Source organism: Anolis sagrei, chromosome 4 (genome assembly GCF_037176765.1).
Source record: "Anolis sagrei isolate rAnoSag1 chromosome 4, rAnoSag1.mat, whole genome shotgun sequence".
Taxonomy (NCBI): Eukaryota; Metazoa; Chordata; class Lepidosauria; order Squamata; family Dactyloidae; genus Anolis; species Anolis sagrei.
In genome coordinates this window covers 125,819,434-125,846,264 of record NC_090024.1, presented here as the reverse complement: position 1 = coordinate 125,846,264, position 26,831 = coordinate 125,819,434, and the positions used below count along the sequence as shown (strand labels likewise).

The 26,831-nt window shown below is 43.3% G+C and overlaps 1 protein-coding gene across 3 annotated transcripts in view; it reads right to left on the bottom strand.

Moving 5' to 3' along the window:
• Positions 1–12,880: 12,880 nt before the first annotated feature.
• The window catches only part of LOC132774378 (ADAMTS-like protein 2), a 56,534-nt gene continuing 42,583 nt past the window's right edge, over positions 12,881–26,831 (bottom strand). For 2 of the 3 annotated variants that reach the window (XM_060774444.2, XM_060774445.2), the window contains exons 14-18: positions 23,901–24,056; positions 22,917–23,087; positions 16,416–16,592; positions 15,632–15,776; positions 12,881–13,884 (exon numbers count right to left, since the gene is read on the bottom strand). In XM_060774444.2, coding sequence (XP_060630427.2) covers positions 13,766–13,884; positions 15,632–15,776; positions 16,416–16,592; positions 22,917–23,087; positions 23,901–24,056 — 768 coding nt within the window. In that variant the 3' untranslated portion in view covers positions 12,881–13,765. The remainder of the gene's footprint in view (positions 13,885–15,631; positions 15,777–16,415; positions 16,593–22,916; positions 23,088–23,900; positions 24,057–26,831) is intronic. The other variant, XR_010909832.1, reaches the window with a different exon arrangement.

The following is a 26,831-nucleotide window of genomic DNA, read 5'->3' as shown; positions in this document are numbered from 1 at the left end:
AGGTGGTGGTAGTGGTGGTGGTGGTGGTGGTGGTGGTGGTAGTGGTGGTGGTGGTGGTGGTGGTGGAGGAGGAGGAGGAGGAGGAGGAGGAGGAGAAGAAGAAGAAGAAGAAGAAGAAGAAGAAGAAGAAGAAGAAAGGCCAGATTTCAAGTGAGTGGTAAAGCCGATCCTAAGTTTGAATGTATCGTGACATGTTGGGACAAGATAATAGTGTGCACTTTTAAAGAACTCTTTGGACCCATAGCGGAAAATGTACTGTACTGCTTCATGAATTTATTGGTTGATAACTTCTGCAGCGTCACCCTTTGCTATCTGTGTGTTCATGTGTTTCAATGAGTAATCGTTTGATCTTCTACGAAGAGTGTCCAAAGGTTTTCCTGTACCAGTTTGGCATGGAGGGTTTCTTGGTTTGTGAAATCGTCTCTCCAGAGTTGGACAATATATTAATAAGCACAGTGGTTCCCTATTCTGTAGAGCAGGGGTCCTCAAACTAAGGCCCTCGGGCCAGATACGACCCTCCAAGATTATTTTCCCGGCCCTCGCTTAGGTTCAACCTGAGTCTGAAACAAGTTGAAAGCACACAAAAGCAACAGCAATTCTATCTCATCAGTCAAAAGCAGGCCCACACTTCCCATTGAAATGCTAATAAGTTTATATTTGTTAAAATTATTCATTTTAATTATTGTATTGTTTTAAGTGTTTTTGCACTACAAATAAGATATGTGCAGTGTTCATAGGAATTAATTCATGTTTTTTTCAAATTATAATCCGGCCCTCCAACAATTTGAGGGACTGGCCCTCAGTTTTAAAAGTTTGAGGACCCCTGCTATAAAGCTTTTGAATGTGGATTGGAATCAATCCTAAGTCCTAAAGATGTATTTTTCTATCTGAGTGGGACATTTATGAGCAAATCGACACTGCCTTAAACAGTCACAAATACTTGAAAATCAAGTATGGCAGTGCCTGATGGGAATCAGAGTTGAATTATTTATGTGGAGTACATGAAATTATTCTTTTTTTTTTTTTTTTTGGATTATACTTCTACCCAATATGTACCATATATTCCGGCATATAAGACGACTGGGTGTATTAGATGACCCGCAACTTTTCCAGTTAAAATATAGAGTTTGGGATATACTCGCCGTATAAGACTACCCCTCTTCCAACACACACCAACTAAAAATTTATAAAGCATCAGATTTGATTTCAATATGCTAATTTTCCTATTACCGTACCTCCTTCTCTGCCTCTCAGCTCTAGCACATGCGTGTCTGCACCACATCACTGCAGTCTTCAGGAGCAAGATCTGAGAGGCAGAGGAAGAGGTACAATAATAGGATACAAGGGCGGGCCAGACAAGTAAATAATAATAATAATAATAATAAACTTTATACCCTGCCAACATCTCCCCAACGAGGACTCGGGGCGGCTTACACGAGGCCAAGCCCAACAACAAATTACAACAGATTAAAAGAGTTGTGTTTTTCTGGGCCCAGAGCCACTCTATCTCTTGTTTTCCATACCCCGGGTGCCCCAGATGCCTGCAGCTTGCTCCGCTCTTCACTTACACCTTCCCGGTGAAGCACCCCTTCACCTCACCATCGGGACCGCATTAAGTCCACACATCCTGATGAATGGATTTTCTTCTACCGTACTTGTTCAGCGTCACCCTTAATGCTTTCATACAGTCGCTGCATATGGCAGGGACACAACCACTGCCATTTTTGAGCTCCCCCCACTATATGCAGCAACCACAGATTCTCGGATTGGAAGTTTCAACACCTGCTCTATAAGACGATTCCCGCCGTATAAGACGACTCCCATGCATAAGGCTACTCCCGCGTATAAGACGACTCCCGCCTATAAGACAGCCCCTGACTTTTGAGAAGATTTTTTTGGGTTAAAAAGTAGTCTTATACACCAGAATATACAGTAATTCCTCTGAAACTGATATGTGAACGGAGGTAGGTGTCTGTGTGTTTGGATTCTACCACTCAGATTATAGATGAAGGGCTGCATGACTAAGTAGTACCGAGCTGATAATCTGATTTTCTTCTTGTCTTCATAAGCAGAAAGGTCTATTAAAATTGCTTCCCATTGTAAAAACAAAACCCTGAATTCACAACAAACAAGTTCATATATTCCTTTATTTGCTTTCTCATGTGGTACACTTTTGATACCTGACGAGCATTTCCTAGGCATATGAAAATTCCCATACAAAAATCAAAGAACACTGTATGATGCGGAATAACTTATGAACTTTTATTTGCAAATATACAGAAAATAGAAAAATGTTTGGAGAATCGCTAAAAGGTATCGTTGGGAGTTGAGTCAACCCTGTGAGGTAGGCAAAGTTGAGAGGCAGACACTCCAAAGTTTACATAGTAGGTTTCCTATTGTTGTTGTTATTATTTCAAAGGCTGGGTGGGCATCTGTTGGAGTGGTTTGACTGAGCTTTTCCTGCCTTACAGAATAAAGGGGGTTGGACTTCCCGAGCCCACTTGTGCAATTACTTAAAGAAAAGTAACAGAGAATTCATTGTACTGTTATAGTTACAATATAGACACCTAACAATCTATATATATAAAAATGCTCATGTCGTCGTGAGTGGCTTAATCACAAAAGAACCGCTGGGCCAATACCCACCAAATTTGGCAACAAAACTCCTCACCATACAAGGTGTGACCATCAATTAAAAAAAACTGAAAGCAACTTACAAATCCTTAATAAAAGGAGAAGCCACCGGAGTGCATGCGTGCAACTGTGGTGGGAGCGCACATGCATGTAAGAGAGCTCCTCCATCGTTGTGGCGGCAATGGCTGCTAGGCCTCTCAGAGCCAGCCACAGCTCCTCATCGTCCTTTACAATTCAAATGCCTGACCAACGGTGACGGAGGCAGAGGGGCCTCTTCCTACTCACTTGCTCAAGGCCCCTTCGAGCCTCAAGCCAGGGAGCAGAAGCAGGAGCGGGCTTCTCCACTCTGTCGCCATGCTGCTGGTGCTAAGGCTTCCAGAAAGCCCGTCGGTGTGAGAACCATGGGACTGCTCCACAGTGGCTTGACCCAGGGCCATCCATCACCCACCCCCCACCTTCCCTGTAGCCCATGGGCCACCCAGAGTGCCGAAAACGGCACAAAAAGGCACCAAAAAGGCGTGAAAGAGCGCCGGGCCCTTCGCCCCCCCCTCCTGAGATTGATTACAGATGAACTATGAATGCCAGCAACTCCCAAACGTCAAGGTCTTCCCCAAACTCCACCGTGCTCAAATTTGACCATATTGAGTTTTCTTTCCAAGTTTGGTCCACATTCATCTTCGTTTTGGTTCACAGTGCTCTCCAGATGTAAGTGCACTTCTATTATTATTATTATTATTATTATTATTATTATTATTATTATTATGCTGAGGCTGGCTATCTGTCAGGAGTGGTTAGATTGTGCTTCTCCCATTTCCCAAAAGGGGCTGGACTGGATGACTCTTGGGGGCACTGTTTCTTTTTCTCCCTCCCCCTCCCATCCTTCCCCCCCCCCCTCCCTTTGCTTCCCATTTCCCTCTCACTCTGTATATCTTTCGGAAGCTGCAGCCATGGTGGTTGGTTGGCCCCGAGGCTACAAGTGAGGCTTGAAGGAGAAGAAGAAAGTCAGAAAAACAAAGAAAGGAGAAGAAGAAGAAGAAAAAAAGGGGGGTCAGAGATTGCAGGAACAGCCACTCTCTTGGAGACAGAAAGGAAGGAAGGAAGGAAGGAAGGAAGGAAGGAAGGAAGGAAGGAAGGAAGGAAGGAAGGAGGGGGGGGAAGAGAGCCGCGGGAGAGAGGAAGAGAAAAAAATCACCTCGACTGCACGTGCGCGGCAGAAGGCAAAGAAGGAAGGCAACCCAACTGCCGCACAGATGATGACCCTTGGAGGTCTCCCTATTGTACAATACTATTATTATTATTATTATTATTATTATTATTATTATTATTATTATTATGCAGAGGCTGAATGGCCATCTCTCTGGAGTGGTTTGATTATGCTTTTCCCTTATGCCAGAAGGGGTTGGACTACATGGCCCTTGGTCTCTTCCTACCCTAAGTTTCCATCATCATCACGTTGAGGCTGCCCATCTGTTAAGAGTGGTTAGATTGTCCTTTTCCCATTTCCCAGAAGGGGCGGGACTGGATGCCCCTTGGAGATCTCTTCCTACCCTACCATTCTATTGTTATCAAGCAGACGTTTCATGGCTATCTGTCAGGAGTGCTTTGTGAATTTCCAGCATGACGGTAGAAGGGGGTTGCCACAGACTATGCCACAGCAACGTGTGGCCGGGTAAAGCTAGTATTTTAGAAAAACTTTAGAAACTATTCTCCGCGCCACCCTAATTTAGTAATGAGTATTGAAACATTTTTTTCATTGATCACACAGGCCTATCTAGTTATATATTCCTATACCTACTATGCAGAAAGTAGGTATAGCTGAACCACAAACTAGAACATTATCCATATAGATAGGAGCACGGCATGCATATCTCCCTATCATTGCATCAAGGCAGAGGAATGCCCTTGTAAGAGACTTGGCATGACAAAGATAAAGTTGGAGCTTTTCCCAAAGACTTTGACTTTTCATTCAGGCAATTTAATATTTTACTGTGAAGGCTATCCTGTGACAGGAAGTACAGCGGGGGAAGCAGTGATAATGATGCTGTGAGTCACGGGGCCATCTAGCTATTGCTTTCTGCTTGTCAAGGAGGGCGTTGCAGTGGGAAAACAACCGTGGAGAGACAATACCCTTCCTTCGATCCACTGGGGAGCAGAGGAGAAAAGATTTCCTTGGCCATGTCGAGGCTATACGAGGTAGACATCATAGAATCATAGAATCAAAGAGTTGGAAGAGACCTCATGGGCCATCCAGTCCAACCCCCTGCCAAGAAGCAGGAATATTGCATTCAAATCACCCCTGACAGATGGCCATCCAGCCTCTGCTTAAAAGCTTCCAAAGAAGGAGCCACCACCACACTCCGGGGCAGAGAGTTCCACTGCTGAATGGCTCTCACAGTCAGGAAGTTCTTCCTAATGTTCAGATGGAATCTCCTCTCTTGTAGTTTGAAGCCATTGTTCCGCGTCCTAGTCTCCAAGGAAGCAGAAAACAAGCTTGCTCCCTCCTCCCTGTGGCTTCCTCTCACATATTTATCCATGGCTATCATATCTCCTCTCAGCCTTCTCTTCTTCAGGCTAAACATGCCCAGTTCCCTAAGCCGCTCCTCATAGGGCTTGTTCTCCAGACCCTTGATCATTTTAGTCACCCTCCTCTGGACACATTCCAGCTTGTCAATATCTCTCTTGAATTGTGGTGCCCAGAATTGGACACAATATTCCAGATGTGGTCTAACCAAAGCAGAATAGAGGGGTAGCATTACTTCCTTAGATCTAGACACTATGCTCCTATTGATGCAGGCCAAAATCCCATTGGCTTTTTTTGCCGCCACATCACATTGTTGGCTCATGTTTAACTTGTTGTCCACGAGGACTCCAAGATCTTTTTCACACGTACTGCTCTCGAGCCAGGCATTGTCCCTCATTCTGTATCTTTGCATTTCATTTTTTCTGCCTAAGTGGAGTATCTTGCATTTGTCACTGTTGAACTTCATTTTGTTAGTTTTGGCCCATCTCTCTAATCTGTCAAGATCGTTTTGAAATCTGCTCCTGTCCTCTGGACTATTGGCTATCCCTCCCAATTTGGTGTCGTCTGCAAACTTGATGATCATGCCTTCTAGCCCTTCATCTAAGTCATTAATAAAGATGTTGAACAGGACCGGGCCCAGGACTGTACGTGGAATTCAGAAGATCATAGAATTTGAAGAGATCTTGTGGGCCATCCAGTCCAACAACCTGCCAAGAAGCAGGAAAATCACCTTGAGAACATCCCCAACAGATGGCCATCCAGCCTCTGCTTAAAAGCTTCGAAAGAAGGAGCCTCCACCACACTCCGGGGCAGAGAGTTCCACTGCTGAACGGTTCTCACAGTCAGGAAGTTCTTCCTAATGTTCAGATGGAATCTCCTCTCTTGTAGTTTGAAGCCATTGTTCCGCGTCCTACTCTCCAGGGAAGCAGAAAACAAGCTTGCTCCCTCCTCCCTGTGGCTTCCTCTCACATATTTATACATGGCTATCATATCTCCTCTCAGCCTTCTCTTCTTCAGGCTAAACATGCCCAGCTCCTTAAGCTGCTCCTCATAGGGCTTGTTCTCCAGACCGTTGAGCCTCCACCAGATGAGCATTCAAATCCAGGATTCCTGACAAAATGGGTGCAAACACTTGAGCAAGCACTTAAAAAAAAAACAGATGGAATGTATTTGCTAACAAGGCTTGAAGCTGTGTTTTCTGCAGACCTGTTATGGAAGCCTCATTTAGTTCAAAGGTTCGGAGTCAGTTACAGCTTTTGGTTGCAAAGACTTGCAAAAGAGTACTTACTTACTTACTTCGACGATCCCTTGTAGTCCGAGGATGAGGGTCCTCCAAGGTCGGTGTTCTGTCGGTGGGTCCATAGGTGACTGTGGAGCCCTATTCTTGATCTGCATCTTCTCCCGCAGTGAGGGCATTAGTTTCCAGGTGGAAGGCGGTCCTGGTCGGGGTTGGCTTGACACGCCTTCCTCTTGGCACGTTTCTCTCTTTCGCCCACCATTCGTGCCTCTTCAAATTCTACAGCACTGCTGGTCACAGCTGACCCCAGCTGGAGCGCTCAAAGGCCAGGGTTCCCAGTTCTCAGTGTCTATGCCAGCCAATTTAAGGTTGGCTTTGAGCCCATCTTTAAGTCTCTTTTCCGGCCCACCAACATTCCATTCTTGAGTTCGGAATAGAGCAACTGCTTTGGGAGACAGTGGTCGGACATCCGGACAATATGGCTGGTCCAGTGGAGTTGATGGCGGGGGACCATCGCTTCAGTGCTGGTGGTATTTGCTTCTTCCAGCACGCTGACATTTGTCCGCTTGTCTTCCCAAGAGATTTGCAGGATTTTCCGGAGGCAGCGCTGATGGAATCATTCCAGGAGTTGCATGTGACGTCTGTAGACTGTCCACGTCTCGCAGGCGTATAGCAGAGTTGGGAGGACAATAGCTTTATAAACAAGCACCTTGGTATCCCTACGGATGTCCCGGTCCTCAAACACTCTCTGCTTCATTTGGAAAAAGGCTGCACTCGCAGAGCTCAGGCGGTGTTGAATTTCAGTATCAATGTTGACTGCAAAAGAGTAATGTGGTTATGGAATGATGAGTTTTAGATGCATTTTTTCTTTTGCTGATCTATTAAGGCAGAAACCGAAGTTTCAGGTGGGGTTGAAAGTATTTATTGCAAAGGGTACTTAAAAATTCAGCATTCCATAGCTAGTCAATAGAAAACAGAATTGTCCAGATCACGTTAGAAATGGAGGGTGTGAAATAATTTTTTTCCAAGTTCCCATACATGTGTATACAATAGGAGCTGGAATACTATTGTTGCAGTGGTGCAAAAATCTAGGAATTGCACATCAGCATTATACAGTTCCTACCATTGCAATCTCCTTTGTCCATCTTAATCGTTTTCCCTGTTGAACAAATCTGAGCAAACTCCAAAAGTGGGCCCAGACAGAGGAGGATAGTCCATTTGGGAAAAAGTATGATAGCTGAGACACTACGCTAGTAGCTGGAAGCCTATGCTAATTGAGTTAATGAAGGATTTATTCGTGGGGCAGACTTAATAAAGGAAAGACGTGTGCAACGCAGGTCAGAAGGGGCAGGAACGGAAAGGGGGGGGACGGACAACAAACAGCCAAGCATACTGCTTAAGGCAAGTGCAGTAGTGTTAGAATTATTTGCCGTTAAATGATAAATAACGTCCTGGAAACCCCCTTTCAGAACTCCCATGACAAGCAGAAAATATATATTAGTGATTGGTTGGGGGGCGGCGCCCAAATAATGTTTGCTTACTGTTGAAAATTACCTAGGGCCGCATCTGGCTGTCTCGCACACAGAGGCAGCCCTAGGTAATTTACAACAGTAAGCAAACAGTATTTTGGTGCCCCCCCCCCCAACCAATCATTGATATATATTTTCTGTTCATCATGGGAGTTCTGTGTGCCATATTTGGTTCAATTCCATCATTGGTGGAGTTCAGAAAGCTCTTTGATTGTAGGTGAACTATACATCCCAGTAACTACAACTCGCATATGTCAAGGTCTATTTTCCCCCAAGAGTGCCTCAAGAGTGCCCCTGGGCAAAATCAACTATACTGCGAATGCTTACTTTGCGTAATGGGTTGAGCCGCCCCTGCTCGTGCACCTCTTCCCTTAATTCAGAGCCAAGTTACGCAACTAGTGCAGCATTGGATCCCAGCTATCATACTTTTGCCGCCCATTTTACCTGGCGGCGGGTGGATGGAGGTGGAGAAAAACCATTTCCCCCATTTTCACTGGTTATTCCCCACCCCACTTCCCATATCATAAATGACAGTTGTTTCAACGACAGCAACATGGGTGGGAGGAATAATAGGGGGAAATGGGGAAAAAATGGTTTTACTCCTTCAACTCACCCACCATCCCATAAAATGGACTGTCCTTCTCTGTCTAGCGCCTTCACCTGGATAATGAAACAGTACAGAAACCTGATACGGAAGTATATTTTATCATTGCCTTCCAGATCTTCCTAGACTAGCCTTCCCGGAAGAAAAAAAATTACCCCATGAGTACCTTGTACCTATTGGATGAGTAAAAATTGAAAAAATAATCACTTTATATATTTTCTATGCCAAAAAAATAGCTACCTAATATTCAGGAAACCCTGATGGATAGAATAACCCACTGGCAAGAGATTCCTGCAGTTTTCCTTTGGTGTTTATAGATTTTGAAGAATGCTGGGAAATTATTCTGCGAATAAATACATTATGGAGAGGGGAGTATACAAAAATCAGGTAATGGGACTCCTGGTTCTCTGAAAACAGTGGGTTTTGTGTGAGAAGTTATTTCAAAAACACTTATTTTATGGGTTGTTGTAGGTTTTTCCGGGCTATATGGCCATGTTCTGGAGGCAATTTTTCTCCTGACGTTTCGCCTGCATCTATGGCAAGCATCCTCAGAGGTAGTGAGGTCTGTTGGAACCAAGAAAAAGGGTTTATATATCTGTGGAATGACCAGGGTGAGACAAAGGACTTTTGTCTGCTGGGGCTATTTTACTTATTTTATGCAAAAAAAATCTATATGTATAATTTTGTAATGGCATAGCATTAGCTACATCTCTTACAAGATGCACAACTTTCTAGTGAATTGCATTGATGCGCATCAGGAAACCATTCAAAGCCTCCCATTGCACAAAGAGGCCAATCATGAAATGGCAGAATGGGGTTATTCAGCAACAGCCATACTGTTGGCTCCGCTTGCACAAGCATTACAACAGCATAACTATGGCTGTATCTACATGGGCCAAAATGGGCTCACCTTTCAACTACCACAGGGAGGCCACACAACGTATGGCTGGATTCCCAACAAAGATGGGAAACGGGATTTATCATGGCGATGCCATAAAGCTCCAGAGTGATCTGTTTTTTGGAAGTGTAGACAGCTCGATTAGGCTGGATTTGGCTCTATCCAGAGTCCAAAACAGATCCATGCAATGTCAAGTAGCTACCTTGCTGAGGCTCACTGGCCATGTTGCTTCTGGTAAGGTCACAATAGGCCACCTAGCCATGTGACCAGGAGAAGTGATATTGCCAGAAAGCCTCTACAAGGGAGCTGCTTCTGGCTGGTAACGTTGTGGCTCCAAAGCACCCTTGGCCCAGGTGGCTATATGGATGCCAACAAGGCTGTGAGGATCCTCCTGGCCTCATTGGGGCAGCTCGGGAGTAGCTTACCCCAGATAGGTATGTATACATGTGTATGTGTGCAGCCTATGTCTCCGCGCACTTCCTGAGACGATTAAATTTGCACATCAGCCCAATTAAACTTTACATGATCATAAGATAGTTTATGATGATGTAGCCTCCCAACAAGGTGCTAGCCATTGTTTTTTGCACAAAATGGAATTTTCCATACCACCAACGACAACATGCATTTCCATGCAGAATAATTCCCGAAGTGCTTCAGAATATGTGGATACCTATCAAGTGCAGAAACACCAATTTTCTCTTAGTAAAGGTAAAGGTTTCCTCGTGATATTAAGTCGTTGTGTCCGACTCTGGGGTATGGTGCTCATCTCCATTTCTAAGCCGAAGAGCCGGCATTGTCCGTAGACACCTCCAAGGTCATGTGGCCAGCATGAGTGCATGGAGTGCCGTTACTTTCCTGCCGGAGCGGTACCTATTGATCTACCCACATTTGCATGTTTTTGAACTGCTAGGTTGGCAGAAGCTGGGGCTGACAGCGGAAGCTTATGCCGCTCCCCGGATTCTAACCTGCGACCTGTCGGTCAACAAGTTTAGCAGCTCAGTGGTTTAACCCACTGCACCACTGGGGGCTCCCTTACACCAAAGAAAAAACTGTACTGTTCCATTATCTGGGTGGATGCCACTAGGAGGCGCTGGTGTGAGAAGGATAGTCCATTTTATGGGGGGGGAGGGAAGTTGCAGGGGGGAAACAATTTCCCCCATTTTCACAGGTTATCCCCCCCCCCCCCATATAATAAACGAGGGTTGTTTCCACAACAGGGTCATGAGTGGGGGGAATAGGAAACGGTGAAATGGTTTTACCCTTACTCTTAACCCCATCCCTAAAATGGAATATCCTTTTCTCTCTAGCGTCCCCTGGTGGCCTTCACCCGGATAATGAAACAGTACTGAAAAAACTGTTGAAATTATTTAGTACAATGAAACAGACAAATATACATCCCTGCTCATGAATACTTTGCCAACATGATAGTAGAGCAATGTTTTCCAGCTATGCTGTGAGAGAACCGTATGCTGTCACTGGTGGTGGAGATGAGGGCATACTCCCTGGTAAGGTAAAGTAGTTTTACAGAAAGGTGGTGTAAGTAGTAGTTGGAAGTAGCAGGGACATGAGTAACTCAAGGACATGTCTACACATATTTCAAAAACCCATATCGCAAAGCTGATGCTGGTGGTCATCATGATGCATGGCAACCTCTGGTAAGTGTCTGGAGATTATAGTCTTTGCACTAAGCAAAGTTGTGGGACATTCTGGATTTTGCAGGAAGCTCTAAAGCAGGGGTCCACAAACTTTTTAAACAGAGGGCCAGGTCACAGTCCCTCAATCTGCTGGAGGGCCAGATTATAATTTGAAAAAAAATGAATGAATTCCTATGCACATGGCACATAGTGCAAAAAACGCTTAAATGCAATACAATAATGAAAATGAAGAACAATTTTAACTAATATAAACTTATTAGTGGGTTGTTATAGGTTTTTTCGGCTTATATGGCCATGTTCTAGAGGCATTCTCTCCTGACGTTTCGCCTGCATCTATGGCAAGCATCCTCTGAGGATGCTTGCCATACATGCAGGCGAAACATCAGGAGAGAATGCCTCTAGAATATGGCCATATAACTCGAAAAAACCTACAACAACCCAGTTATTCCAGCCATGAAAGCCTTCGACAATACTTTAACCTTATTAGTATTTCAATGGGAAGTGTGGGCCTGCTTTTGGCTGATGAGATAGCATTGTTGCTGTTGTGTGCTTTCAAGTCGTTTCAGACTTAGGTTGACTCTGAGCCAGGTCCGGGTAAATGTCTTTGTAGGGCCGTATCTGACCCCCGGGCCTTAGTTTGAGGACCCCTGCTCTAAAGTGTTCTCGGGAAGTCATCTGGAGAGCTGGGTCAAGTCCGTTACAGTCATGGAAAGCTTGATCAGGTGTGTTTCAGACTGAGCCACTGTGCTTATACACAATGCTGCCATTATCATTCCGCTGTCACTCAAAGTTGCCCACAGAGCACCTTGCAAGTACTTTACCATCGCAGACGTGTCTGCTGTGGTCGTAATGGGGTGGGCATGCAGTCAGCAAAGAAAGGGTTGCTGCACGCTCTCTTTAATGATCACAGGTCTCCCACTGTGACCTCTGCAGACATGATCCCATTGCTCAGGCATTTGCACGGAATTCTATTGACAGGAAGAAGTGACAATGGCGACACAGAGGACAAAAGGACAGGCCAGCAGGGCTGAAGCAGTCTCAACCCATCTGGACTGTCTGGACACTGATGCAACATTGCGGAGTATTCAGCCAGATCCATGTGGTCACCATCACTGCTGATCTATGGCCAATGCAAATGTGGCCTAAGTTACTAATTGACTATCTAGCCAAGCCATGATGTTTGTCTACAGAGCCCAGTAAAATGTAATTTTAGGTATTTTTTATTTAGAAGGCTCATTGCATTCAATGCACTTTACTCTCAGGAAAGGTGAACAGATTGTCGAAGGCTTTCATGGCCGGAATCACTGGGTTGTTGTAGGTTTTTCTGGGCTACATGGCCATGTTCTAGAGGCATTTTCTCCTGACATTTCGCCTGCATCTATGGCAAGCATCCTCAGAGGTAGTGAGGTCTGTTGGGAGTAAGAAAATGGGTTTATATATCTGTGGAATGATCAGGGTGGGACAAAGGACTTTTGTCTGCTGGAGGTAGGTATGAATGTTTCAACTGACCACCTTGATTAGCATTTTGCTGTTGTAAACAGAGAAGCCATTGAAATCCACAAGCATGTGGACAATTTCAACAGAAAGGAGGAAACCATGAAAATGAACAAAATCTGGCTACCAGTATTAAAAAAAACTCAAAAATTACAACACTGTGTCCGATACTGTGTGTACACACACACACACACACTCATATACATACACACAGAGTTTCAAAACTCCCATGTCATCCATTGCCTTTTGTCATCTGCCTTGGATCCCTTTCTCTACCCACAAATGTTTTCACACTGTAGAAAAACAAATGTAGTTTTCACTCTCTTTATTGTGAAACAATGCTTTTAAATCATTGATCAAGTGGATGGAAGACTACTAAATACAAACAACTTGCTATATGGGGCATTTCAGCAATCTACTTTTGTTACTATCCCTTGTTCCTTTCTTTGGGTATGTGAGTGGACCTTTTGTCTGTGTTTCATTTATGGCTTTTAAAGACTGGGCAAATTAATAGAGAACATGGTTTAGAGAATATGGCCAGAATTCAAGTGCTATTCCCCAACTGAAATAGACTTACTGAATCAATGGAAACTTGGTTATTCAATACTTCAGTTAGCGAGTCTACTTTAACTTGGACCAACACTGATTATTGTCTACCAGCAGATATTGACCATGACAATTATATGGTCAGGGAGGGCCACAATCATGAAATCCGGATTATAGGCTTTCCACAATTTTCTGATTGGTTGCTATAGAAGGGAGAGATGGAGTGATAGACTTTTGGGCTGCTCCAAAAACCGTGCAATCCAAAGTACTACATAAATGTAAAGGCATGAGCTGTATGGGGGAAGGAGCTGAAACAACAACAATTAACTTAGTCAGCCAAGGAGATATAGCCAAGAAAGTTTTGGTGGCAGTACATGAAGCATGGATATTTTGAAATTCCACTTGACAAAAAACCTGTATCAAAAGACGTGTGGGCAGCTCCATCAGTTTGGGAGTTGAACTGTCGGAAGGAGGTATTGTCTCTTTTGGAAAGGCCTATAAACAGAGCCTTTCTGACGTCTGGAAACACAAAAAATCTAGAAGCTGGATATGATATAGTCTAAGAATCCATGTGAGTCAGGCATCAAGGTTTCTGGTGTATTTCAGTCAAGCACCTTCTTCCAGGCTGGAAAGGACCATGTGAAGGATCAGCGTGATTTGCTCCTGCAAGATCTACAGCAAGCCTTTCTGTAGTACCAGTGTGAACAGAGCTTCACTTTGAGGACCAACACACAGTTAGCAGTTGCTTTATCTTCACAGTCTTCATCTAGAAAAAAAGAAGCAGTTCCTTAAAAATATAACCTTGTTTGACTATTTCACAAGAAGAATAGAACCCAACCGATTTCATATCAATATGAAGACTTCAGTCTTTGTCATGAATCCCTGCTCTCAAAGAATAAGAGCTCTCCAACCCTGTCCATTTTAATGTATTGTCGAAGGCTTTCATGGCCGGAATCACTGGGTTGTTGTAGGTTTTTCCGGGCTATATGGCCATGTTCTAGAGGCATTTTCTCCTGACGTTTCACCTGCATCTATGGCAAGCATCCTCAGAGGTAGTGAGGATGCTTGCCATAGATGCAGGTGAAACGTCAGGAGAAAATGCCTCTAGAACATGGCCATATAGCCCGGAAAAACCTACAACAACCCAGTGATTCCGGCCACCATCTCCCCTGTGGGGACTTGGAGTGGCTTATATGGGGCCAAGCCCGGACAACATATTAGAGCAATAAAATCAAAACATAAACAACAAATAACAACATCATCAAAATTACATTTAAAAAATCACAGTCATAAAATAACATTCTAATAACACAATCACAATAACGATAACAATGGGCAGGCCGCTGTAGCGAAATTGTTACTCTATGTAAAATTTTTGGTGTATAGCTCTATGTTTACATATGGCAGATAGGAAAGAATAGGCACAGACAGGGTAGCAACAACAGAGATAGGATTCATTTGCATATGGAAGCCGATTGGTCATATGCAGATTAGCGTAGGCCCAGGATCTGAACAGGTTACTAGGCCAAAATGACAGTTGGGAAGAGCAGAGCTAAACATTCCAAAGGGGCGGAGCCAAGGTTTTAAAATAAGCAGTTAGAGAGTCTAAAGAGTTGAGGAATTGCGGTTTGTGAAGAGACAGTTAGGAACTTCTGTGAGAGAAAAGAGTTAGGAACTCTTGTTAGAAATAAGCAGTTATGAAGATGTGTTAAAGACTTCTGATATATAGAAGCAGTTAGTTAAGCAGAGATCAAGTTTTAGGAACATAAAGAAAGCCAGTGGTGCTTTCGTCAGAAAATAATCTCAGTCAAGAGTGTGTAAAGCAAGTAACATATTTGTGAATGTGAAACATTGAAAGTCTATTTCAGAAAAGTAAACCAAGTATACTGACTGTAAGCCTCAAGATTGCAACAAAACACAAATTGTAACTACAAAAGTTGGAGCCAGAAGTTATAAATAAACTGTGTTACTTGGTTATACAGAAGTGTGTCTCAGTGCCTGTACAAAGGTTAAACAGAACACAGAAAGTTCCAGCTAATATAAAAGAAGAAACTGAATCAGTATAAGAGCAAAGAGGTTTTTCTTAAAATAAAGTAACAGTCTCCCTCCCTCGCCACAATATAAATTGGTGGCAGTAATATTACCTTCTTTACAGCCGCATAAACAAGATAAAACAATTAAAAGACTTTTCTTTTTCCTAATCCTCTTTAGTCTTTGATCCGTTCTTCTCTTCCACATATCCCTCTGAACTGAACTCCCCTCTTCTCACAACCCTCCTGGCCTTGAATCCACAATTCTCTGCTGCCCCCATTATTCTCTTCCCCCTCCTTAACCTAGGAATTAAATAGATCAGTTAATGGCAGTTGTAGAGCTTGCTCTTTCCACCGCTTTCTGAGAAGATTGTTAGCTGCTCAGCCTTCTCCATCATCTCATTCCTTCGCACTGAACAATCCCCAAGTTCGATATTGAACACAAAAGCCTGCAACGGTCTCCATGAGGAAAATCTGCTTTACCTGGGGCATCTGTGGGACATAGCTGTAGCTGGCATGTCTGCTTGGCTTCTGGCTTGGAAGCTGACTCACAGCCTTGTCCGAGGGTTTCTCCTTGGTAGCACTTCACCTCGCGGAAACGCAGGCCGGTGCCACAGGTCTTGCTGCACTGCAGAGGAAGGGGGTTGGGAAAGGATTGACAGATGTCTCCATTTGGCAGGAAGTGAGGGTGAGGGTGACAACTGTTATACCAATTGAAGGAGCAAGTAAAAAGAAATTCTCCAGCCATGGCCCCATTGTAATGGAATCCTCTTCGTCTAGAGAAGCAGTTCTCAAACCGTGCTCCGTGGAGCCCTTGGGGCTCTGCAAAGCATACTGAGGGGCTCTGTGCTTTCCTCCTCCTCAGTCTCCAAGCTTTCTCTCCTCTTTTCTGCTCCTTCCCCTCCTTCTGCCTCCCTCACCCACAAAAGCCTTTTTTCCTTGGTGTCAAAAACCTTGCCTCCCTCACCCACAAAAGCCTTTTTTCCTTGGTGTCAAAAACTCTTTGATTGTAGGTGAACCATAAATCCCAGCAAGTACAACTCCCAAATGACAAAATCATTTTTTTTAATGAAGGACATACATTGGGTTGTTAGGAGTATTATGTCCAAATTTGGTGTCAATTCGTCCAGTGGTTTTTGAGTTCTGTTAATCCCACAAATGAACATTACATTTTTATTTATATAGATTTTTATATGTTCACTCATTCCTTCCATTCTTACTTCAAGCTTCCACCGTCACCACTGTCCTCACCCCAAATGTGCCCTACCTGTGACCAAGAGGTTGAAAACCATGTTGAACAGGGTCTCTTGAAACAGGATGCCTGCATATCTGGTTTTGGGAAAGCATCACAGTGCTCCTCGGGATATTCTCTGTACAGGCCATTTTCGAGCCCCACACACAAAACCGTCCTCCTCTTGACACCACGGCCACATGTGGCATTGCACTAAAATGGAAAAGATGAGGAGGCCATTCAACTATTAGTATTAAAAAGCTGCTGGGTTTTGTTTTAATCTGCAAATCCAGGTGATATTAGCAATTACCAGGTGTAAATCAAGATGATGCAAAAAACTAAGCTAAACATAAAAACCCGTCTTCCTTTTAAACAAAAATAATGGTAATGTTTGTTTATTTATTTATTTACAGTATTTATATTCCGCCCTTCTCACCCCGCAGGGGACTCAGGCCAGATTACAATGTACATGTACATGGCAAACATTCAATGCCATAGACACACAAGATATATAGACAGTGTTGCACCTCAGAATAGACTTACCTTGCTGAATCACCAAAACTGCACACAGGCTGAAGTCTTTGTTTAAAAAGGAAGTGATGTTTCAAAGATCAATAAAATGTAGCACTATAGAGCAGGATTCCAAGAGGCACCAACGAAACAAAGTCCCATGAGAACATGACAAAATCCCAAGACCACGGACACAAGAACTGCAAGATAATCTAGGCATACGAGCACGAGCTGCTTGGTTGAGCAAGAAGTTGCTCTGACAAAAGTTTGTTTTCAAACACACTGCTTAATACCCTTTGCAATACATGAAAGCTTTTCTTTGGCCTCTGACCTCCTTCTTGTTGGCTATTCTCACACTCCTTAGAACTCTGAATTCCAAACGGTCAGCCCAATCTAAGCTTCCCGTATCATCAAGATCAGGCTGCTCGTTAGTGTCAGCCTGGTTGCCTTCCTGCCTACTATCAGGCTGAGAACTGTCCTCCTTTTGAGTCAATTTGCACCTGGCTAGTTTAAGTATCAAAATCATCATTCCCTGCTGTGGGAAACTGAACTTGTACACCCTGTTCCTCATTGTCTACAACAGGAACATTTTGAACCTGATTGTGAACCTGAATCCCATCATCCTCGTCATAGTCACTCTGAGACCCCATCTTAGTCACAACACTATCGGTCTGTGTCTGTGGTTCCAGCTGAGTCACAACACACAGACACATGGAGGCTATTTATCATTCCAGCTTTTATGAGGGTATTCTGGCCACCAGGGGAGCTGTTGCTACACCATCCATTTGTGACACTGATGAAGTACTTCCTCATTCTTTGCATGCTTGCTGGAGATTTTTATGGCATCATAAATTAGTTAAAATTAGCCTCCCCACATAAGCGGTATCTAAATTTATTTATTTATTTATTTATTTACAGTATTTCTATACCGGTTTTCTCACCCCTAGGGGGACTCAAAGCAGTTTACAAATAACTAACAAAACTTCAGTGCCATACATTGGACACTGATGCGATGCCAAACCATAACAACCACAATAATAAAACCACAATAAAACATACATCATAATTGGACAGTACATAAGCAATCATTAAAACAATAAATAATAAAACAGTCTCGCCAATCGTATTGTCATTCTAGTCCATGTCCTTTAAACACTACAAATATCTACTGTCTGAAGGCCTGGTCCCAAAGTCATGATTCTAATTTCTTTCTAAAAAGCAGGAGGGAGGGAGCAGATCTTACCTCATTTGGGAGTGTGTTCCATAGGCGAGGGGCCACAGCCGAGAAGGACCTGTCTCTCGTCCCCACCAGACGCATTTGCGCAACTGATGGGAGCAAGAGCAGGGTCTCCCCGGATGATCTTAGATTACGAGATGGGACGTAGGGGTGAATGCGTTCGGACAAGTAAGTTGAGAGATGCAGCTGTCTTTTGGGATACAAAGGTCAACAGCAAGCTCCACAAAATGGTTGGAAACTCACTCCAACCCGGGCTGGCTTCAAACTCATGACCTTTTGGTCAGTAGTGATCTTAATGTAGCTGACTCTCAGCCAGCTGTGCCACAGTCCTGGAGTTAGTTGTTATTATTGCTATGTGTCTTCCAGATTTATTCAGAGGAGGTTTCTCATTACCTTTCTCTAACAATGAGAGAATGTCGCTTGCCAAAAGTCAACCAGTGGGTTTCCACAGCAGAGTGAGGATTTGAACCTTTATTTCCTGAAGTCCTGATCCATCAGATAACTATTATATTTTATTGCTTTTTATTAATTTGGGACTACTCTTTTCCTCTTTCCATTCTGCCCAGGATGTGAGCTGTCTGATTTTGTCATTACATTATTAATATTTGTGATCCACTTAAGAAGTTGGACGTTTTTTTTTTATTTCCTTCATTTAGATTTCAAGTTTAGGTCTCTTATTTTTTCTGACAGAAAGCAAAACCATGCAAGTTAACTCAATAAATATTAAATGAACATCAGCCTGTCTCACAAGGCCAATTCAAGAGGTCTCGCTGTTTCTCAAAGTCCCAGAAGATGATGATTAGTCTGGCTATGTTATGGAAGGAAAGGGCAGCGGCTAAGCATCCGTTGATTTTGGGAGGTTGATGGAGAAAATACTCATGGTCTTTCACACAATTCTTTCCCATACATTTCTTCCTTGATATATGATATATGTCAACTCACAAAAAGATAGTGGCAAGGCCCAGAACGGGATACATAAACTGTACTCTTCTCCAAGGGTGACCTGCTTGCCCCGAGGACACCATCAATTTGTCCCACTTCTGACGGCCATTCCCCTGCCCTCCCATTTCATACATATCACTCTTCTCTTTCTGTTCTTTCCTTTTCGCAATGAAAAAAGGTAATTTCTATGAAAATTAGAGGAAACAAAGAGATGAAAGAAGACTTTTCAGCCCTTTAAAGAAGGAAAGAGGAATGCTGTGGGTATACAAATATATCCCTTAAACCAGTATTACACATGAACTTCAAATTAAAAAGGCAAGCTGATGGATAAGCGGAGAAACTATGACCAACTGACAAATTAGACTAGTAGCAGCATCCTTATAGAATCAAAAGTGCTTGAAATAATAATAAATATTAATAAACTTTATTCTTTATTGTACCCCGCTACTTGGAGGAAAGTTCTGAGAGTGCCTTGGACTGCGAGAAGATCCAACCAGTCCATCCTCCAGGAAATAAAGCCCGACTGCTCACTGGAGGGAAAGATACTAGAGACAAAGCTGAAGTACTTTGGCCACATCATGAGGAGACAGCAAAGCTTAGAGAAGACAATGATGCTGGGGAAAGTGGAAGGTAAAAGGAAGAGGGGCCGACCAAGGGCAAGATGGATGGATGGCATCCTTGAAGTGACTGGACTGACCTTGAAGGAGCTGGGGGTAGTGACGGCCGACAGGGAGCTCTGGCGTGGGCTGGTCCATGAGGTCACGAAGAGTCGGAGACGACTGAACGAATGTACAACATACCATCTCCCCAAGGGACTCAGTGCGGCTTACATGAGGCCAAGCCCAAAGTACATCAAACAAAGCATCAATAAACACATCAATAAACAATCAATAAAATACAAATCATATAAATCACATAAACAAAAAAACAATCAATAGTGACATAAACAATTTTAAAAATGGCTGGGCCAAACATAATAGATTAAAATTGAAAATATGCTGACGTGAACAAGGTAAAATATAACTAGGATAGGATTTTTCAGAGAGAAAGAGGGAGCACAGTCCATCCTAAGTCAGTATTAAAGTGCATTGTGAGGACATATTGCTGAGAGTTCTCCTTATTCTGGGAAGGCATACTGGAACAACCACGTTTTCAGGTTCCTCCTAAAGACTTCCAACGTTGGGGCATGTCTAATGTCCCTGGGAAGTGAGTTCCAGAGTCAGGGGGCCACCACCGAGAAGGCCCTCTCCCTCGTCCCCACCAATCATGCCTACGAAGGAGGTGGGAATGTGAGCAGGGCCTCTCCAGAACATGAGTGACTGACCACTGCATTATTATCCTCTAACTCAAAGGTCCTCAAACTATGGCTGGATACGGCCCTCCAAGGTCATTTACCTGGCCCTCGCTCAGGGTCAACCTAAGTCTGAAACTACTTGAAAGCACACAACAACAACAACAATCCTATCTCATCAGCCAAAAGCAGGCCCACACTTCCCATTAAAATACTAATACATTTATATTTGTTTAAAAAATTCATTTTAATTATAGTATTGTTTTAAAGTGTTTTTTGCACTACAAATAAGATATGTGCAGTGAGCATAGGAATTCTTTCATGTTTTTTTTCAAATTATAATCCGGCCCTCCAACAGTTTGAAGGACTGTGACCTGGCCCTCTGTTTAAAAAGTTTGAAGACCCCTGATCTAACCCTTCAGTAAGCCAACGGCCCTTCTACACTGCCATATAACCCAGATTTATTTATTTATTGTGTCAGGAGCAAAACAAAACAGTTGTATTGCATTAAAAACAAACAAACAAAACAAAACACAAAGTTTGCAGATTTGGTATTCTATTAAATGTCCCTTGACCAATTCCTGACCACTTGGAGTGCCTCTGGTGTTGCTGCAAGAAGGTCCTCCATTGTGCAAGTGGCAGGGCTCAGGTTACATTGCAGTAGGTGGTCTGTGGTTTGCTCTTCTTCACACTCTCATGTCGCCGATTCCATTTTGTAGCCCCATTTCTTAAGGTTGGCTCTGTATCTCATGGTGCCAGAGCACAGTCGGTTCAGTGCCTTACAAGTCACCCAGTTTTCTATGTGCCCAGGAGGGAATCTCTCATTTGGTATCAGCCATTGATTGAGGTTCTGGGTTTGAACCTGCCACTTTTGGACTCTCACTTGCTGAGGTGCTCCAGCAGGTGTCTCTTAGATCTTAGAAAACTATTTCTTGATTTAAGTCATTGGCGTGCTCGCTGATACCCAAACAGGGGATGAGCTGGAGATGTCTCTGCCTTGGTCCTTTCACTATTGGATGCTACTGCCCGGCATATTATCTGCTTTGAACTGGATTATATTAGTCTACATTGCCATATAATCCAGTTCAGAGCAGATAATATGCCGGGCAGTAGCAGCCAAAAGTGAAAGGACCAAGGCAGAGACATCTCCAGCTTTTATATGGCAGTGTAGAAGGGTCCAAAATCTGGTCTATGAGGTTGTGTGCTGCTATAAGGGCATACAGGACTGAGATCTTGAATCCCCGATTTGAGACCTTTGAAGTTCAGGTGAAGGCACTGCACAGAACTGATTTAATGGATTAACCAAAAAACACACTCATCTGTAGAAGTCAAAACCTTTTAGCCTCCTAGCCACTTTGAGTCTCCTTTGTGGAGAGAACAAGCAAGGTATAAATAAACATAATAAACATAATAATAATAATAGGGTCTGATTCTGGCAGCCCAAGAACAAGCCATTAGAACCAGTGCCATCAGAGCCACAATTGAAAAGTAAACAACAGATCCCAAATGTAGACTCTGCAAGGAAGCAGATGAAACAATAGATCACATTCTCAGCTGCTGCAGGAAGATCGCACAGACAGACTACAAGCAGAGACACAACACCGTTGCTCAGATGATTCATTGGAAGTTGTGCCACAAATACCATCTGCCTGCAACAAAGAACTGGTGGGATCACAAGCCCGAAAAAGTTACAGAAAATGAGCATGTCAAACTCCTCTGGGACTTCCGAATTTAGACAGATAGAGTTTTGGAGCACAATACTCATGGATTGTTGATGTTGCAATCCCAGGTGACAGCAGGATTGAAGAGAAACAACTGGAAAAGCTGACACGATATGAGGATTTAAAGATTGAACTGCAAAGACTGTGGCACAAACCAGTCAAGGTGGTCCCAGTGGTAATTGGCACACTGTGTGCAGTGCCTAAAGACTTTGGCCTGCACTTAAACACAATCGGCACTGACAAGATTACCATCTGCCAGCTGCAAAAGGCCACCTTACTAGGATCTGCACACATTATTCGCCGATACATCACACAGTCCTAGACACTTGGGAAGTGTCCGACGTGTGATCCAATACAACAGCAAGTCTGCTTTGGACTCATATTGTAGTATGTCTAATAATAATAATAATAATAATAATAATAATAATAATAATAATAATCGAGCTGCAAAGGCTCTGGCATAAACCAGTACAGGTGGTCCCAGTGGTCTTCGGCACACTGGGTGCCATGCCAAAGTATCTCAGCCGGCATTTGGAAACAATAAACATCGACAAAATCACAATCTGTCAACTGCAAAAGGCCACCTTACTTGGATCTGCGTGCATCATTCGAAAATACACCACACAGTCCTAGACGGTTGGGAAGTGTTCGACTTGTGATTTTGTGATACGAAATCCAGCCTAAAGATCTAATTTGCTGTGACATACTGTGTTTTTGTGTCAGAATAACAACAACAATAATAAAAATTATTATTAATAATAATAATAATTATTATTATTATAGCTGAGGGAATTGCTTCCTAAGCAAATCAGTGTCATGACCCAATGCAGACTCACCTGATCCCATTCCTGCTCCACCCAGTGCGCAGGGCAATTCTTATCTCCACAGGGGTATATTGCCAGAGGCTTGGTCTTGGGGTTGCACTGGGAATCTGAGATGACTTTCCCCTCCAGATTGCGGCATGTGACAAAGCGGCTCATCCGTCCCTCACCACACAAGCCTGAGCACTTGGAGAAACAAAAAGGCCTTTCAAAGAAACAATCTGGATGATTTCATCTACCATTTGGAACATTTGTACAACTTTGGCATGTTGTGGTGCATTTCTATTCTTCACAGCTGTATAGAATGAGGAATGGATGCAAAATTTTCCTATTAAATTTATGTGCCTTGTCACATTCCCACCACATAGGCATAAAGGTTCCTGTTTCACCATATTTATGCCAACATAAATGTTCCCTTGTACACACTTAAACCTCTTCACTTCACTTGCATAGGACCATCCATAACTAAGACATGCAAGAATATGATAAAAGAGAGAGAGAAATCCAAAAATTGACCTTGAGTGTGAAACTGAAGACCATGCAGAATGGGCATGCAGTGTCTGATAGTGCCCACACTAAAATCTGTAAAGTAAAAGTTAAGGTTTCCCCTGACATTAAGTCTAGTTGTGTCTGACTCTGGGGGGGGTGGTGCTCATCTCCATTTCTAAGTCATAGAGCCGGCATTGTCCATAGACACCTCCAAGGTCATGTGGCCAGCATGACTGCATGGAGCACTGTTACCTTCCTGCAGGAGCAGTACCTATTGCTCTACTCAAATTTGCATGTTTTCGAACTGCTGGGTTGGCAGAAGTTGGACCTAACAGCGGGAGCTCACCCTGCTCCCTAGATTCGAACTACCAACCTTTTGGTCAGCAAGTTCAGCGGCCACCAGGGGTCCACAAACCTGTAATCTTCCTATATATCCTTAATCCTATCTACTTACTGTGGAAGAAGTGAAGGAAAGGGAGTTAAAAAAAAAAACAATCTATGTTGACTCACCGATCCCCAGTCTGAGACAGTCCACTGCCTGTCACAGGGAGGCCCAGAGCATTCCTTCTCGCTGATAGGTCTCACAGAGTCATTGCACAGATTTGGTTCTACAGAGCAGCGTACTTCCCTCTTCATTGTGCCAGGACCACCACACCGAGCAGAACACTGTAAAGAATCACATATTCTTATCAGACAGACCTTGTCAGGACCGCCTTCCATCTGGAAATCAATGCCCTCATTGCAAAAGAACATGCAGATCAAGAATAGGTTTCTGCAGTCACCTACGGATCCACCACCAAGACCCTAAAGTTGGAAGGCAATTATACTCAGCCATGAGAGATCACCTATGATGATTTTTTTTGTCATGTCAGGAGCAACCTGAAAAACTGCAAGTCGCTTCTGGTGTGAGAGAATTGGCCGTCTGCAAGGACGTTGCCCAGGGGATGCCCAGATGATTTGATGTTTTTATCATCCTTGTGGGAGGTTTCTCTCATGTCCCCGCCTGAGGAGCTGGAGCTGATAGAGGGAGCTCATCCGCTTCTCCCCGGATTCGATCCTGCGACCTGTCGGTCTTCAGTCCTGCCGGCACAAGGGTTTAACCCACTGCGCCACCAGGGGCTCCACCTATGATGATGAAGTAACCAATTGGAAGACAACTACCCTTTGCCCAAGGTGCTTCTCATCTCAGTTGTTGCTGCCAAGAAGGCCCTGTGTTTGCACTTCTGTTCTGGCTCCTTCTCTAGTGGTGCTGTACTCCTCTCCGCTGTCTCCCAGGCTCCTAATGATGCTATACAACTGCTCTAGAGACTCTTCTGCTACAGAATGCTGCTACTACCACCACTGTGTTGATTTTGCTGACTGGAACCAGAAAAGAATATACCACTGCCGGAGCTGGAAAAGGAGCCTGAACAGGAGCACAAAATACTGGGCGTGAGAAAGAGGGGAGATGGCTTCATTGGGATAGCTCTAGTGGGAGAGAAGGAATATCCTCCATTCCTTGCTCACTGCCACTCATTCCATTACAAGACAGTGTCTTTATTTTCCTCTGCCTTCCACAATTATTTAATATTCCTGAGATGATTCACACAAGCAATCCAGGATTGCCATGTCTTCCTGTCATGCAGCAGGATAAAGTGACTAAGACATCTTACAAATGGTTACTGGAAAAGCAAACATTTTTAATTACTACAAGAACAACTGATAATCATAATTTTGCAGACAAAGAGCCCGGCATGTGAAATCTTAGAGTGCCACAGCAGCTATGAAGTGCACATGCCTCTTCTTATCAGTGTTCAGTGCCTTACATGCTGAATCACTGACAATCCGGGGCCTCAATCCTATTGGTGGGTCATAGGAGCATAAATCATGGAGTCAGAAAAGATCACAAGGGCCATCCAGTCCAACCACCTGCCATGCAGGAAAAGAACAATCAAAATACACACACACACCCGTCAACCACTTTGAGACTCCTGTGGGAGAGATTAAGTGGGGTATAAATAAACAAACAAACAAACAACCTGGAGGAGACCCACAGTACCAAATGTTAAATGATGAAACAAGCAACACTTGTGCAAATCCCATTGATAGCCAAGCAACCAGGTAGACTAGGCCTTAGAGGAGCAAGAGGGGAGGATTGTGTTCTCCTACTAAGAGAGTTTAAACTGAGGACAAATAATACATTTGTTGAATTAAGAAACTAGGCCTGGGCGGTTTCGTTTGTTAATTTTGTAATTCGTTAAATATTCGTTATTTTTAACAATTACAAAACGATTACAAAACTTATTTTCAAACCCGGAAGTGTTTTTAAATATCGAAACGGCATCCTCCATCTTTTTTACGAGCTTCCGCCCGTTTCGGTAATGACGTTTTAGGGATGGAGGATGCTGGGTGCGCCGGGAGCCAATCCAGCGCTCCCAAGCACCGTGGCTCATTGTGATTAGGCGGGCTGCCCTTTAAAAGCGGCTCCGCGTGGCCGCATTGCTCATTGCGAAGGAGACGGGAGGTGCGGGAGGGAGGCTTGGTTGGCTCTTGGCCGCTTGCTTGCATTCATTCATTCATTCATTCATTGCTTGCTTGCATTCATTCATTCATTGCTTGTGCTTGCATTCATTCATTCATTCATTGCTGGGAGCAGCGGGGAGGCTTTGCCCTGTTTTCGCCCCACAACAGGGCAGGGCAAGCATTTTGTTAATTTTCCATTTTTAAATATTTCTGATAAATATATTTCTTTTATTCTTAAAAAAAATTCAAAAAATATTCTAAGAAAAGAAAAAAACCTTGTGTGCCTGTGTGTGTGTTTGTCCCTGTCCTGTGGCTGTGTTCACTCCACAACAGGGCAAGCATTTTGTTAATTTTCCATTTTTAAATATTTCTGATAAATATTTCTTTTATTCTTAAAAAAATTCAAAAAATATTCTAAAAAAAGAAAAAAAAGTGATTTGCACATGCGCCATCTTAACGAATCGATTCATTAATTATAACGAAATTTCGTAAATACCGAACTTTTTTAAAGGAACATTTTGTAATTCTTTTAAATAATGAAACGCAAAAAAACCCCAAAAACGAATCGATTTTAGAAACAAATTTTTGCGTTGTTACCCAGGCCTATAAGAAACATATATGTAAATTTATCTTATTTTTCACTTCTGTTAGAATAATTCCATCCCCGACCTCAAGTAAAGCATGGATTCAAGTTTAAGAAAACACTTTGGTGCCATGTTATAAAGCTCTTTCACATGAAGGTAATTGATATTGACCCTCAGAATAGCTATTATTATTGAAGAGGAAGACAACCAGCATTTATGTATTTACTGTACATACTCGAGTATAAGCCTAGTTTTTCAGTCCTTTTTTTAGGCTGAAAAAGTCTCCCCCCAGCTTATACTCGAGTCAATGTTATTTATTATTTTACTTTGTTGTTGTTGTTGTTGTTGTTGTTAC